This window comes from Stegostoma tigrinum, chromosome 2, assembly GCF_030684315.1.
Source record: "Stegostoma tigrinum isolate sSteTig4 chromosome 2, sSteTig4.hap1, whole genome shotgun sequence".
Taxonomy (NCBI): domain Eukaryota; kingdom Metazoa; phylum Chordata; class Chondrichthyes; order Orectolobiformes; family Stegostomatidae; genus Stegostoma; species Stegostoma tigrinum.
Genome location: NC_081355.1, coordinates 86250061 through 86266353, shown reverse-complemented (window position 1 = coordinate 86266353; position 16293 = coordinate 86250061). Strand labels below are relative to the sequence as shown.

The following is a 16293-nucleotide window of genomic DNA, read 5'->3' as shown; positions in this document are numbered from 1 at the left end:
ACCTTCGGGTGGCATCATTGTGGTAGTGCAGGAGGCCCATGATGGACATGTCATCAAGAGAATGGGAGGGGGAGTGGAAATGGTTTGCGACTGGGAGGTGCAGTTGTTTGTTGCGAACTGAGCGGAGGTGTTCTGCAAAGCGGTCCCCAAGCCTCCGCTTGGTTTCCCCAATGTAGAGGAAGCCGCACCGGGTACAGTGGATGCAGTATACCACATTGGCAGATGTGCAGGTGAACCTCTGCTTAATGTGGAATGTCATCTTGGGGCCTGGGATGGGGGTGAGGGAGGAGGTGTGGGGACAAGTGTAGCATTTCCTGCGGTTGCAGGGGAAGGTGCCGGGTGTGTTGGGGTTGGAGGGCAGTGTGGAGCGAACAAGGGAGTCACGGAGAGAGTGGTCTCTCCGGAAAGCAGACAGGGGAGGGGATGGAAAAATGTCTTGGGTGGTGGGGTCGGATTGTAAATGGCGGAAGTGTCGGAGGATAATGCGTTGTATCCGGAGGTTGGGAGGGTGGTGTGTGAGAACGAGGGGGATCCTCTTGGGGCGGTTGTGGCGGGGGCGGGGTGTGAGGGATGTGTCGCGACACATCCCTCATACCCCGCCCCGCGACACATCCCTCACACCCCGCCCCCGCCACAACCGCCCCAAGAGGATCCCCCTCGTTCTCACACACCACCCTCCCAACCTCCGGATACAACGCATTATCCTCCGACACTTCCGCCATTTACAATCCGACCCCACCACCCAAGACATTTTTCCATCCCCTCCCCTGTCTGCTTTCCGGAGAGACCACTCTCTCCGTGACTCCCTTGTTCGCTCCACACTGCCCTCCAACCCCAACACACCCGGCACCTTCCCCTGCAACCGCAGGAAATGCTACACTTGTCCCCACACCTCCTCCCTCACCCCCATCCCAGGCCCCAAGATGACATTCCACATTAAGCAGAGGTTCACCTGCACATCTGCCAATGTGGTATACTGCATCCACTGTACCCGGTGCGGCTTCCTCTACATTGGGGAAACCAAGCGGAGGCTTGGGGACCGCTTTGCAGAACACCTCCGCTCAGTTCGCAACAAACAACTGCACCTCCCAGTCGCAAACCATTTCCACTCCCCCTCCCATTCTCTTGATGACATGTCCATCATGGGCCTCCTGCACTGCCACAATGATGCCACCCGAAGGTTGCAGGAACAGCAACTCATATTCCGCCTGGGAACCCTGCAGCCACATGGTATCAATGTGGACTTCACCAGTTTCAAAATCTCCCCTTCCCCTACTGCATCCCTAAACCAGCCCAGTTCATCCCCTCCCCCCACTGCACCACACAACCAGCCCAGCTCTTCCCCCCCCACCCACTGCATCTCAAAACCAGTCCAACCTGTCTCTGCCTCCCTAACCGGTTCTTCCTCTCACCCATCCCTTCCTCCCACCCCAAGCCGTACCCCCAGCTACCTACTAACCTCATCCCACCTCCTTGACCTGTCCGTCTTCCCTGGACTGACCTATCCCCTCCCTACCTCCCCACCTACACTCTCTCCACCTATCTTCTTTACTCTCCATCTTCGGTCCGCCTCCCCCTCTCTCCCTATTTATTCCAGTTCCCTCCCCCCATCCCCCTCTCTGATGAAGGGTCTAGGCCCGAAACGTCAGCTTTTGTGCTCCTGAGATGCTGCTTGGCCTGCTGTGTTCATCCAGCCTCACATTTTATCATCTTGGAATCTCCAGCATCTGCAGTTCCCATTATCTCTCATGTGGTAAATACTATCGCTTTATTTCAATGAGTACATATTGTACTTTGGTCTCTCTTAATATTTGTTTTTATTAAGAATGACTCTTGTAGATCACAGACATAACTAAGTTCACTTGCGAAAGGTTGACTGAGGGCCAGTTATGAACCTGGTGTGCCTTAGCTGTTACTGAGACTATGGGATACTCTGAAAGCACATCTGGAAAGTGCACAGACAGTGTGAAATTGGCAGCGCGGCATAAGAGTTTGTTCCTGATAGAAATAAATAGATCAGGATTTTTGTTTCTGTTCAGGATTATCTCTGGGTTCAGGCCTGACAAAATATCAACCCCAAGGCCATATACAATTTCTGAATAGCTGGCCAATCACGAGCCAGTGTAGGTGTTTGCTGTTCAGATGAAGGTAGCAGGTGGGATTGTGACTCTGGTCAGCAAATATCTGTTGAGTTTCTCCAGCAATTTCTGTTTTCAATGTTCTTGAGCCCAGTGATCCTTCTTTGGGTTTCTGTCATCCGCAGTTCTTTGTTTCATTTTAGGGTAAAATCTGGTTTTGTTCAGTTTGAGATCTTAGGAAGCAAGATGATATCAGTTGTGAAATAGTGGAATTACTAGCCAGGTAATGACCACATTCTGCCTCCGACGCCATAATATTGAAAACGGGGGAAAATGGAATAAAAGAAGCCAGCTCTATCTTTTTTTCACAACCTTCGGCAAAGACGGAGAAGAAGCAGGATACCTCATTTGGGCAGTGCTGTGTCCATTAGGGGCAGAACCAATAACCCTCCTCCTTTTTGCCCTATATCACCATTTGTCACCCCCTTCTCCCCAGCTCAGGGCTTCCTATCCTTAAGGCGCAGAAGGCCCACAATCAAGCTCAGGGCTGACTTCCACAAGTTTGTTGGCACAGGGTTGACTATTTTCTGGGGGTGCGATATGCTACCTTAAAATGCTGCCTTTTAATCTAGGCCAAAGACGGTCTTCTGATATTTAATTGGACAGAATTTCTGTTCAATATTTGAATTGCATTCAATACAAGTTAAACAGTTTGATAAGTAAGAGGCCATGGAAGTTTGAGACAAGTGGTGGCGAGGTAAACCTGGGTTCTATCAGCATGACTGGTGGAAACCAGTCCTGTGCTTTTGGATAATATTGGAGGGTCTGTATGTAGATAGGAAATAGAAGGGGGTCCCAGAATACACCCTTGGAAACACCAGTCAAAACTGGGCCAGAATGGGAAGACAGCAATGATAATTCTTTGATTATAATTAGCTTGGAGTGGAAACAGATAATTGCAAATCTATCCAGCTGGATGACCACTGGAGAGGCATTGGAGGATGATGGTATGGTCAACTGTGTGTCAAAGGCTGAAGAAAGATGGGATACAAAGATTGAGAAAGGTCAGCCTGTCTTTGTCACATTTGCACAGGGTATGATTTATGAAATTGAAAAGAACTGTTTCAGTACTGTGGCAAGGACAGAAACCTGAATGCAGGGATTTAAATGTAAAGTTGTGGGAAAGATGGACAAAGATTTGCAAGGCATCAACTTATTTTTGGATTTAGGAGTGAAACATGAAGATGGGGTGACAGTTTGCAGAACTGGAGGGCTGACTCTTTGAGAAGAGGGTTGATGATATCAGATTTGAAAGAGAATGGGGCAGAACTAGAGCAGTGAGAACCATTAATAGTATTAGGTAACATAGGAACTGGTAGGTTAGTGTTGCAGACTGGCACCTAGATTAGTATAATTGATACAGTGACAGTATTACTGACTCCAATACTAATATTACTGGTACAGTGACCACCGTACTGGTCCCAAATGCTATAGTACACTTATCCAATTCCTTCCATCTGGGGTAGTTTATTGGATACAGGGTTTAAAAAGCAGGAGATTGGTCTCAGGAACAAGATGAGCTTCGGAAGGCCTGAGGGAATATCAGAAAAAATCTAGAAAAAGAAACAAGTTCAAGGTGAGAATGGTAAGGGGCTGAGGATGTCTGGTGTGTGGACTATTGGAAGTAGGGGATACAGTAGGAGAGGGATAACCGAGGATCAACCTTGGTAACTTAAAAAAAAGAGCTCCTTGCTCTTATTGTTGCAACTGAATGTGAATGAGACAGAGGAGTTTCAGAAGTCTATTTACGTTAGAGAAAAGAAGCTGGAGATTCTCTATGTAATCCAGGATGATCCAGAATAAATTAACAGCTTTTTAGATAAGCATAAAACCTGTTAGTCTTTTACGTGGTTCAGCCAGATCTTGCAGTGACTATTTAAACCAACTGTCCACCAAATTCAGAGATAATAGGAACTGCAGATGCTGGAGAATCCAAGATGACAAAGTGTGGAGCTAGATGAACACAGCAGGCCAAGCAGCATCTGAGGAGCACAAAAGCTGGCATTTTGGGCCTAGACCCTTCATCGGAAAAGGTCTAGGCCTGAAACATCAGCTTTTGTGCTCCTGAGATGCTGCTTGGCCTGCTGTGTTCATCCAGCTCCACACTTTGTTATCTTGTCCACCAAATTCACTCATGTTTGCATCACTTGAACTGAAGTAATTGAAGAAGAGGGCATCACCAAGGGAACAGAGAAAGAGGAATTAGTAGTATTATTGGAGATTAGGGTGTCAAAGAGAAGTTCACTGACAATATTTTTATTATTTATGTTTGCAATACAATGAAGGTACCTATAAATACACTCCACTTACAGCAATTGCATGAAATTTATTGGAATGTGAGAAGTAAATTAGAAAACAACCTGAAAATCTAGGAGGAAACCTGAAGCATGATTCTACCGTAAACTTGATCTCGGCAGGGATATTACAACTTCAACAAATGTTACGAGGTCCACTTAGTTGTGAAGCAAACCATCATATCGTTATGGCAATTCAACAAACAGATTCTTGTTTTATTCTCATATCTACATTACTTGATTTTTTTAAAAACTTCATTTCTGGAATATGAGCATTGCTGGCTTGGTTGGCATTTATTGTCTATTCCTAGATGTCCAGAGAGAAGTAAAGAGATGACCACTATTATTGTGGGTGTGGAATCAGATGTAAACCAGACCATGGTATATTTGTTTTCTGAATAATATTGGAGAACCAGCTAGGTGTTTACAACAATTGACAGTGGTTATATTGTTATCATGTGGTGAGCTATTTTTATTCCAGGTCTTTGAGTTCAAATTTCACTATTTTGCATGTCCTGAAACGTTAAACATCAGCTGCCCTAGAAAGGATTTTTTCAACTAATTCTCGAGAGTTATTGAAACTACACTCAGCCAGGTGTGTGCTCTTGTAGCCACAATATTTATTTGGCTTATGATTAAAACACTATTTCAGTGTTTGACCAATTGTAGTCTTTAGGTTGTTGATGGTGTGGGATTCAGTCATGGTTATGCAATTGATTATCAAGGGGTGATGGCTCAAGTGTGTGTGTGTGTGTGTGTGTGTGTGTGTAACCCACTGTGTTCATCCAGCCCCACACTTTGTTACCTTCGATTCTCCAGCATTTGCAGTTCCTATTATCTCTGAATTTGGTGGACAGTTGGTTTAAATAGTCACCGCAAGATCTGGCTGAACCACATAAAAGACTAACAGGTTTTACGCTTATCTAAAAAGCTGTTAATTTATTCCGGATCATCCTGGATTACATAGAGAACCTCCAGCTTCTTTGTGTGTGTGTGTCGGTGAGAGAGAGCGAGTGTGTGTGTGTGTGTGCGCGCGTGCTTGTTTTTCTCTCTCTATCTTGTGAGAACTGAAAAATGTCTGTTATTCTTGCTCCTGACCAACATTAGCCTAAGTCTGAACGTGGTCCAGGTTTTGCTGCATATAAAACACAGACTGCTTGACACATGGTAGAGTCATCAGTGAACATCTGCACTTCTGAGGCTATGACGAAGTGAAGGTCATTGATGCAACTGAAGATGGTTGTGACAAGGGCACTCTCTTCTCAGGAACACCTGCAAGAATGTATTGCATATGATTCCAGCCCATGGAATTTGGAGCCAATGTAATATGGAGCCAATGGAGAGTCGCTCAGACTTCAGTTTGGCTGATCTGTTTGATGCAGCTCTTAGTAGCCATTGGCTATTATGTCAAGGCATTTTCTTTCTTTCTCTTTTTTTTAATCATTTCTCTTCTTGTCTCTTCCTATCCCTTTTTTCAGTCTTTTTCTTTCAAGTAACTAAGCAAATGGGTTTTGAGTGCATTAAATTTTCCCTTTGGAAAGGGCAAAGGATATCGAATGTATTGTATGCTCACCTTCTTGTAAAATATAGTTTTATATTTTTCTCCAGCCTCAACCAATTCAGTTGAATTCTATTATGTTTGCCTAATAAAGCAAAATAAGGAACATACGATATAAGCTTACAGTGATCGTCATATTCGACATAAACATAATTCCTAAGTATCCTGTAGGATTTGTAATCTCTTGCATACAAATGGGTTTCTGTCTGTCTCGAGCACATCTCTAATGGTGAATTCAGTAGAAGCTTCTTCATCCAAACGATAGTTAGAATGTGGAACAAGCCACCAAAAGGGGCACAAAGTAAATGTACAGATGCATTGGGTAAGTAAAATGAAGGAAAGTGGAAAATAAAGAAATGCTGATCAACTCACATGAAAGTGGCAATACGCTCATGTCAACTATGGATGCTGCCCTTCTGACCATCTGTCCTTCTTGATTTTGCTCTAACACTGCTTTGGTCTTTTCCGGCTACAATAAGCCAAACATGGTTCTCAGTAGGGACACCAGCAAGCATCATTTTGTCGCGTGTGGTGTGTTCCTATCCTTGCTGAGAAATGTGTTGATTTGCCGTCCTAGTGAACCCTCCCCTTGTGAGACCTTTAAGGCCCGCCCCAAAGTTTGAACAAATCTCTCCGCCTGGCCAATTGTCACCAGGTGATACAGAACCGATGTCACATGACTGACACCATGATTTTCCAGGTACTCCTCCAACTCTTGCACCACATTTTATGGATCCATGTCACTCATAATTTTTTCAGGGTTTCCAAACCTGGTAAATATTTCATCCAGTCAGGATATTATTGTTTCTGTCAATACCAACTTCATATCAGCTACCTTGGGCCACTTGGAGTGGGCATCCAAAACATTAGTCACGTCCATCTCTTCACTGGTCCTGCAAAATTGACGTGAATTCAGTGCCATTGTGTTTGAGGCTATTCCTGTGGGTGAGGGGGCGATAATGTGGGGCCTTCCTTACTAGCGCACAGGATTTGCAAGATCTTGCTTTCTCCTCAATCTGGAAGTCCACATGTGGCAACCAGAACTGTGGACTTCACGTACTATGCCAGGGTGCCTTTGGTACACTTGTTCCAGCACCTTTCCTCTGAACAGGGAATGAATAAAATCTCTAACTTCTCACATTAGACATCCATCCAACACCGACACCTCCCGGGTAAGGTCATAATTCTGGGCCGTTTCCATGACTGGTCCTCCCTGTCAGGACTAAGTCCATCAATCAGCTCAAAACTAGGCCATCGCAGGTTGCGTTCCACACCTGACTCGCCATCAGTGGCACTTTATCATCCTGGGAAAAGTACATCATTTTAAGGTTTTAGTCGAAAAGATTTTTATTCCCCGATAGTGGCCGCCTTGACAGGGCATGTGCATTGCAGTATTTGCCCATTTGTTGGTATTTGATCTCGTGTAAGTAGGCTGACAGAGCCAGTGCCCATCTCTGCAGGTGTGCTGCCTCATTGATATTATCCGCGTCTAGGGGCAAAAAGGAGGTTAGAGTTCTCTGGTCAGTCAGTTGCATGAAGTGTCTGTTGTAAAGAAAATTGGTGAACTCCCTAAAGTCGAATATGATGTCAATCCTTTTCTCCGGCTTTGTTAGTGATTTTGATGCAATTGCGATGGGCCTTTCCATTCACTAAGATGTGTGACTGTATAGAATGAACCTCATAAGGCAAGGCACCACACAGCAACTCTAGTGGCAACTTTCAGTTGAAATGCGTTAACACTTTTGACACTTGTTGGACTTGCTTCGCCTGCCAGTAAGCGTCCCTGCACTGAGAGGGTCCAGTTCCATGGCCACTCTTCTCCCAGCAACCGATGCAGGGGATTTAGCACAGTTACTAGATCACACACCATCTTGCCATAGTAATTTAAAGTCCCAAGAACAATCTCATTTGAGACACATTCTCCAGTCTAGGGGTCTTCGTGATAACCTCCATTATCTTTGGCACCTTGTACCATCCCTTTCCTTGGATTACACGACCCGAGTACTCTATGGAATCTTTAAAAAAAACTCACGTTTCTCTCTTTTTATTTGTAGGTCATGCTGCTGCAATATTTTTAGGGTTCTTCGATATTTTTCAAATGCTCTTCTTCAGAGGATCCAATAATCAAAATATTGTCCAGATAACACTAGTCTCCTGGCGATCCATTTAGTATATGAGCCTTGGCACTCTGGAACAGAGTCGATGCTGACATGATGCTGACAGGAAGCTGTTTGTAGCGGAACAGTCCTGTGTGTCACTCTCTTCAGCAGTGGCTGAGACTCTTCATGACCCCATCTATATGTTGTCCTGCAACAGATCCATGTTTGAACATTTCTCTCCTGCTGCCAGTCTACTGAATAGATCTTCTATGAGTGTAAGTGGGTTTTGATCCACCCTCAGGGCTGGGTTGACTGTGACCTTATAGTCACTACAAGTCCTCACTGTGTCATCTGTTTTGAAGACTGGCACAATGGGAATGGCCAATTCACTGGTGGTTACTCATTCCAATGCTCCCAGACTCACCATCGAATCCAGTTCCGCTTCCACTTCAGGCTGAATGGTGTATGATACCAGATGTGCCTTCAGACTCCGAGGATAAGCCTCTAGCTTGAGCTGTAATTTAATTTGACTCCTTTCACTTCCCCCAGAGTTTCTGTGAAGATATCTTTGCACTTGGCCAGGAGTGCAAACTCATGTCTAAGTCTATTAACCACACTGCAATTCAACCTTAAGTTTTGTAATCAGGACCGTCCGAGTAATGGAGAGTTATTAGCCTTTTACTATTTAAAATGGTAATTCTGCACTGTAGTCCCTTAACTGTACTCTGATCACTATATAGCCCTTCAGTGGCGCCAACTGTTTCATGTGTGCCCATAGTGGCAGGCTTCAGTGGTAGCGCTTTTAAATTTCTCTATAGACTGATTTAGGAATCAGAGACACTGCTGCACCAGTATCCAGTTCCATCTTCACTGTCCTCTCTGTCTTCTTCTACTTTGGGAAGAACCCAGAAACTATCATTTTCACCCTGACAGTATGTTTAACTGAAACTCTGCTGACTCTAGGCCTTCCGCTGCTTCCACAGGCCTGGCCGACTTCTGTCTACTCCCAATCTGGCTGGGTGCACCTTATGCCTTGTCCTCAGGGTTGTTTCTTTCTGACACCCCTTCTTTTGTATGGTCTGTACCTGGCAATAGTGTGTTTTGAGAAGACTTGTAGCTCAGGTAAGTGAGTGGATTATATTGCTTTGAATTGCCAGGTTCTGGATGTGAGATTGCTCGCTGAGCTGGAAGGTTAGTTTTCAGATGTTTCGTCACCATTCTAGGTGACATCATCAGTGAGCCTCCGACGAAGCACTGGTGTTATGTCCCGCTTTCTACTCTATTCTATTAAATAGAAAGCGGGACATAACACCAGTGCTTCGTCGGAGGCTCACTGATGATGTTACCTAGAATGGTGACGAAATGTCTGAAAACTAACCTTCCAGCTCAGCGAGCAACCTCACATCCAGTACCTGGCAATTTCAGGCAATATAATCTACTCACTTACATCTAAGACTCTGAGCTTCCTGAGTGCAACATTTTGACTACTTGTAGTCACTCTTGCCACATCGGTGAAATTCTATGTTTGGTACTACCCTCTGCTGACTTTCCACTACTTAATGCACCTGGACATTGTGAGCTAATTGGTTTGTTTCGTTGCCAGCTAACTCCATTGAAGAAGCAATTTTGAAAACTGCCTTGAAATCCAGGTCTCTCCTTGTTAGTAGCTTCCGTCGATAGCTTTATATTGGAGGTCACAAACAAAATGATCCCATAAGGCAGAAGAGATAACAAGGTGTAGAGCTGGATGAACACAGTAGGCCAAGCAGCATCAGAGAAGCAGGAAAGCTGATGTTTTGGGTCTAGACCCGAAATGTCAGCTTTCCTGGTCCTTGGATGCTGCTTGGCCTGCTGTGTTCATCCAGCTCTATACCTTGTTATCCTGGATTTTCCAGCATCGGCAGTTCCTACTAACTCTGTAACAGCTTTTCTGCTCTTCTGATGCTTCTTGGCCTGCTGTGTTCATCCAGCTCTACACCTTGTTACCTCAGATTCTCCAGCATCTGCAGTTCCTACTATCGCAGTCCCATAAGGCAGGTTGGAGGAATCCTCCAAATTTGCTGTGTTCTGCTAACCCCCAAGTGGCCACAAATTGGGCTATGGACTCTTTTTCATGCTGTACAAGTTTGTAAAAGTGGAAAAGTTCCACAATCATCAGAGGCTTGGGTGTGCGTTAATTTCCTAACACTTGGCACAGTTCTTGGAATGTCTCCTCTGTGGTTTCACCAACTGCACCAGGCTCCTAAGAATGGCAAAACTCTTGCTCCTAATGGTACTTAAGAAAACTGGTATCACGATGTCTTCAGCCACTTTGTTCACCTTTATGAACGAATTAAAGTATTCTGTGTATAAATCCAATTTTTTGACTCTCGAGTAAATGGTTCCATCACTCCAGATTGACCCACCATTTTGTTTCCCCGCCAGTGGAAATAGTCTAGTAGTTTGGAGCCTGAGTACCCGCAGTGAACACTCCCATGTTGGCCACTCCCTCACCGGCTATGATAGCATACCATTCCTCCCTGGTGTCACCCTCAGTACAAGTTCCCTGTGATTGCGATGACTCCATATCTCCTGACTGTGTACTGTCTCCTTTAGCCATCAGCCTGAGTCATCACATACCACCCCACCAACCTCCGGATATAACGTATCATCCTCCGACACTTCCGCCATCTACAATCCGACCCCATCACCCAAGCTATTTTTCCATCCCCACCCTTGTCTGCCTCCCAGAGAGACCACTCTCTCCGCGACTCCCTTGTCTGGTCCACACTCCCCTCCAACCCCACCACACCCGACACCTTCCCCTGCAACCGTAGGAAGTGCTACACTTGCCCTCACACCTCCTCCCTCACCCCTATCCCAGGCCCCAAGATGACCTTCCATATTAAGCAGAGGTTCACCTGCACATCTGCCAATGTGGTATATTGTATCCATTGCACCCGCTGTGGCTTCCTCTACATTGGGGAAACCAAGCAGAGGCTTGGGGACCGCTCTGCAGAACACCTCCACTTGATTCGCAACAAGCAACTCCCCCTCCCATTCCTCAGACGACATGTCCATCATGGGCCTCCTGCAGTGCCACAATGATGCCACCCGAAGGTTACAGGAACAGCAACTCATATTCCACTTGGGAACCCTGCAGTCCAATGGTATCAATGTGGACTTCACAAGCTTCAAAATCTCCCCTTCCCCCACTGCATCCCAAAACCAGCCCAGTTCTTCCCCTCCCCCGACTGCATCACAAAACCAGCCCAGCCTGTCTCTGCTTCCCTAACCTGTTCTTCCTCTCACCCATCCCTTCCTCCCACCCCAAGCTGCACCTCCATTTCCTACCTACCACCTCATCTGAAGATGCTACACTTGCCCCCACACCTCCTCCCTTAATGCTTAATGCTTCCTTTGGAGCCAGGATTAAAATACCAGGTGGATAAATGCTAAATCTGAACAGGTACATTTTATTGACAATGCTCACATTTCCACAGCTGGTAGCAGACTGGAGCTACGCTCTGACCCTTCAAGTCACTTAACCAGCTCCCTTAAAGGGACAGCACCCCCACTTTCATATGTAACAAAAGGTATGGAACGTGTCAGATGGTGGCAAAATAACAGCGCAGTGTGTGGCTCCGTCCACTTTTAATTTTTTTACTCTTCTTTCACTGGTTTCTTTCTTACTTTAATCTACTTTCATTTTGTGGAGAGTGAATTTGTGAACTGCAGGGGAGATCTGCATGGAGGATAGTGAGCCCAGCGCGGTGGAGTCGAGTCATCGCAGTGCGAGTGATCTCAATGTAGCAGAAAGCGAGGACCCCCAGTATCTGAGGCAGCAGAGGGAACAAGCAGCTCCAGGCTAAGTCTGGCGTGGACTGGAGGCAAAGCCCAAGCTAGTCTGAAGGCAAGATCCCTTGGTCTGGGGGATTGTAATGCTGGACATTTTATTTCTTCATTTTTTTTCTAATTTATTCCTAAGATCCTGTACCTAGGTACCTTTGTAACCAAGATGGCGCTGTAAGACCCAATTTTGTAAACTTTTCATTGCAGTCATGACAGTACATGTGACAATAAACCTGTAGTGATTAGGATGAGGGCCAGGAGGATCTCATTGACTATGAGATCCTTGATTGGGCCAGTCAGGAAGCCCTGGCTGACCAATATGGGCAGGAGATTCTGAGAGTCTCCTCATTCGAGGAACAGGCTCTGAGCTGGCTGGTCAGAGCATGTACTGTGCTCATGTTTATAAAGGGTGACTTGGTGATGGGATATTGGCCTCTGTGCAGTTAATTCAAAACCTAATTTTAGTTCTAAGTGCTGGACAATTGGATTAGAATAATTAAGTGGCTGCTTTTGAAAGGTGTAGACTTAATGGGCTGAAGGATGTTTTACTGTGTTAGAGATCTCTATGACACCTACGGGTTCATGTCGGCCTATTCTGCTTCTAGACTCCTCGAAGAATTCTACGAAAATTGCAAGGCGTGATTTCTGCTTCATACAGTCATGTTGACTTTGTCTGGTTATGATATGTATTTCCAAATGTTCTGCGATTATACCTTTACAAGATTTTGATATTTGCCCAATAACAGGTGTTAAGCTAACTGGCTTAGTTACCTTTTTATGCGTCTGTCCCTTTTTGAATAACATGAACACACTAAGGTGATAGATTAGTATTTGAAAGTAGATAGAAGATCAGATTAATCAGATAGATGATTACACATCACAGTTTTAAATACTTAGTATAGATGGATAATAAATCGTGTTACTTTGAAGTCTAAGCCTAAAGACACATTTTGACCTTGATTTCTCCTCAACTCGAACTCCAACCACACGGTACAAAATCGACCAGGAGCACAGGATTGAAATCCAACCAACATTAAGAAGCAAAGTGTGGGGCTGGATGAACACAGCACGCCAAGCAGCATCTTAGGAATTCAAAAGCTGACATTTCGAGCCTAGACCCTACATCCGCTTGGCCTGCTGTGTTCATCCAGCCCCACACTTTGTTATCTTCGATTCTCCAGCATCTGCAGTTTCCATTATCTCTGATACATTCAGAAGCAGACAGCTGCAGCTCTGGTTCATGTTCCAGATCATCTCTTTCTCTGATAGCTGCCTGGGAACACTAAGAGAGTTCTCTACAGTGACAATTTGGAAACAACCATTAAATTTCAATTAGTCCAAACTATGAGGCAGTAAACATTCGGAATAATTATTTCTTTAAGGAATGCAAGGCTTGAAGCCACCCAGAGGAAGGGTGAACCCACCGTGCGAACTCTGGGAAATGTAGTTCAGCTGGCGAGAACAATGCGGCGGCGCGGCCGTTTCAGGACTCCATGTCCCAGGGTGCAGTGCGTGCGTGACATCACGTGACCTGGAGATGGCTGGAGCTGACAGGAGGTTTTTGGAGTTTGGGCATTGAGGCTGGGCCTGGAGCCGGGATACAGACTGAGACATGCAGAAGATAAAATCTCTGATGGCCCGCCAGGTAACAGTGCAAATGTTCCGGATTGTCTCTATGGATATTACAGTGTGAGGTTATTACAGGGCCTAAGGATGAAGGAGCGCCTGACGACAGGTTTAAATGAACAAGAACCTGGGGCATTGCAAGTCTCCGACTGTCCCTGTTCCCCGGGGCAGTGGGGGTGTCCTGCCTGTCCTTGTGCCCTGGGGTGTTGGGCGTGACCTACCTGCCCCTGCGCCCACGGGGCGGTAGTGGGGGGCGCCCCGCCTGCCTCTGTGGCCCCGGGACAGTGGTTTGGTGCTTTGCATCTGTATCTGTGATCTATGGTGGGGAAGCTGTTTCATAATCCTACCTGTTTTGTCCATTTGCCGGTTCTTTCAATTTTATATGCACCCTTAGACAATTGGTTCCCAGCCCAGAACCTTTTACTGCCCCGTCTTTATGATACCCACAAAATTGTACCTGCTCATTTCAAACTGCGTGACCAGCTCGTTTGCATTGGTGCATAGGAACTAGGAGCAGGAATAGGCAAATGGGTTTTCAAGCCCACTTTGAAATATTTCATAATCGTGCCTAATCTTACACTGGTCTTCTGCTTGCTCCCCATAGCCCTTTATTCCACTTTATATGAGAAACATATCTATTTCTTTCTTGAAGCTGTTGATTGAGACCTGCCACCACTGCACTCTGGAACAATGAGATCTGTTGATTCAAAACCCTTTGAGAGAAATGGTTTCTCCTCATCTCAGTTTTGAATCTATCCCTGTCACTCTATTATCTGTGCTGTTTTATTTGAAGCTGTACAACAAGGGAGAATGTTTGATCCACATTCACGTTAACAATCCTTTTAGCATTTTATATACCTCAGTTAGATTTCCCCCCTTATTATTCTGAATTCCAGTAAGTCCGAGTCCAAGCCCAAGCTATTCAACTGCCCCATGTATGACAGCTCTTTCATCACTGGAATTAACTTTGTAATACTCCTCTGAATTGCTTCCAGTGTCATGACATCCTTCCTCAAGGATGCCAGAACTGGATTCAATACTCCAGATATGGACTCACCAATGCCTTATATAATGAAACAAGACTACTTTTCTTTTATATTCGAGCCCTTTTGCCAGGATTCCTTTTCCCCTTCTTGTGATATACTGCACCTGCATATCTATTTTCTGAAATTTAGGTACAAAGATGCCCAGATCCCTACGCGCTGACACACTTTGAATCTGCTTCCCATTTAAATTATAAAATACCATTCTCTTTTTCTGGCCAAAGTGGACAACGTTGCACTTATCCACATAAAACTCCATCGGCCAGATTCAGGCCTATTTTCCTTGCCACATTCTCCCCATTACTTTTTTTTGAATGAGGATATCACACTAGCATCTTTTCAATCCACTGGTACCTTTCCCAAATTCAGGGAGTTTTGGAAAATCATAACTAATGCATCTACTATCTTTGCTCCCACCCCTGAGGGTGCAGGTCATCATGTCCTGGGGACTTATCTGCCTTTCATCCCATCAGCTTGCTTAGTACCTTCTCCTAGTTATAGTAATTTCACCAAGTTTCTCCGTAGTAAATGGATTTTTAGAGAAAAAATTATTATCTTCTGCTGTGAAAACGGAGACAAAATATTGGTTTTGTGCCTCTGCCATTTGAGTTTCCCATTATTACCTCATCATCTTGGTCTTATAGGAGGCCAAAATTTACTTTCTCTATTCTCTTCATTTATATATACTTTTTTTTAAACCTTGTTCCGTATACTACGTGCATTTTTGTATTGCACTGTCAGTCCTGCATTGACTGACCCCCTCCTTGTAGTTGTTCCCTTTATTTGCAGTATTTGAAGTTAGATATTTGACCCTTGTCCGTACTCTGTCCGAGTACTTGTTCTGGAAACTTAAATCTCATCTGCTGAACCCTCCCCCACTGCTTGAATTTTTCCTCTAATTTTCCATGCAATTGAACTTACTTCACCACTATTTATTTTGAAGCCATTGCTATTTTACTTGCCAGGACTTTGGTTCCAGCATGATTCAAGTAGAGTCCATCCCATTGGAACAGTTTCCTTCTCCTCCAGAACTGGTGCCAATGTCTGAAGAATTTGAACCCGTTGCTCTCTCGGCAATCTTTGAGACGAGCGTTTACCTCTTTAAACTTGCTGATCCTGTGCTAATTTGCTTTTCCTTAGCAAGATATTCCAGTCAAATAAAATCCAAAGGAATTGCAGGTGTGGGAAACTGGGAACAAAAGCAGAAGTTGTTGGAAAAGCTCAGCAGGTCTGGCAACATCTGTGAAGAAAAATAATCAAGAGTTAACATTTTGGGTCCAGTGACCCTCCCTCAGTTCTGCCAGACCTGCTGAGCTTGCCCAGCAACTTCTCTTTTTGGTCTATGTTATTTCAGTCATTTGGTTTGTCTCCAGCACCACTTTATTCTTTTTTTCTAATTATCTGTCTGCTTCAATTAATCAGATTAAAGGCTATCCCTTTCACTTGTTATTCAGGTGTTGATACTTTACTCACACTGTCTGACACTCTTGATCATTTGTAGAGACCTGTTATTGGGCCTTTTGACACTCGACTAACATCATTTGAATGATCCTATGATCTCTTTGGTTATAACGTCTGTGCCTGGATCCGTTCTGTACTTTATTTGATGAAGGGGCAGTGCTTCCAAAGCTTGTGATTTCAAATAAACCTGTTGGTCTTTAACCTGAAGCCGTGTGACTTTTGACCTTGTCCACCCCAGTCCAG

The 16293-nt window shown here is 44.9% G+C and overlaps 1 protein-coding gene across 1 annotated transcript in view; it reads left to right on the top strand.

The window, feature by feature from the left end:
- The first annotated feature begins 13431 nt into the window (after nucleotides 1-13431).
- Nucleotides 13432-16293, top strand: part of vps50 (VPS50 EARP/GARPII complex subunit) — a 164963-nt gene continuing 162101 nt past the window's right edge. The window contains exon 1 of the mRNA XM_048557646.2: nucleotides 13432-13565. Within this exon, the coding sequence (XP_048413603.2) occupies nucleotides 13533-13565 (33 nt within the window). The 5' untranslated portion in view covers nucleotides 13432-13532. The remainder of the gene's footprint in view (nucleotides 13566-16293) is intronic.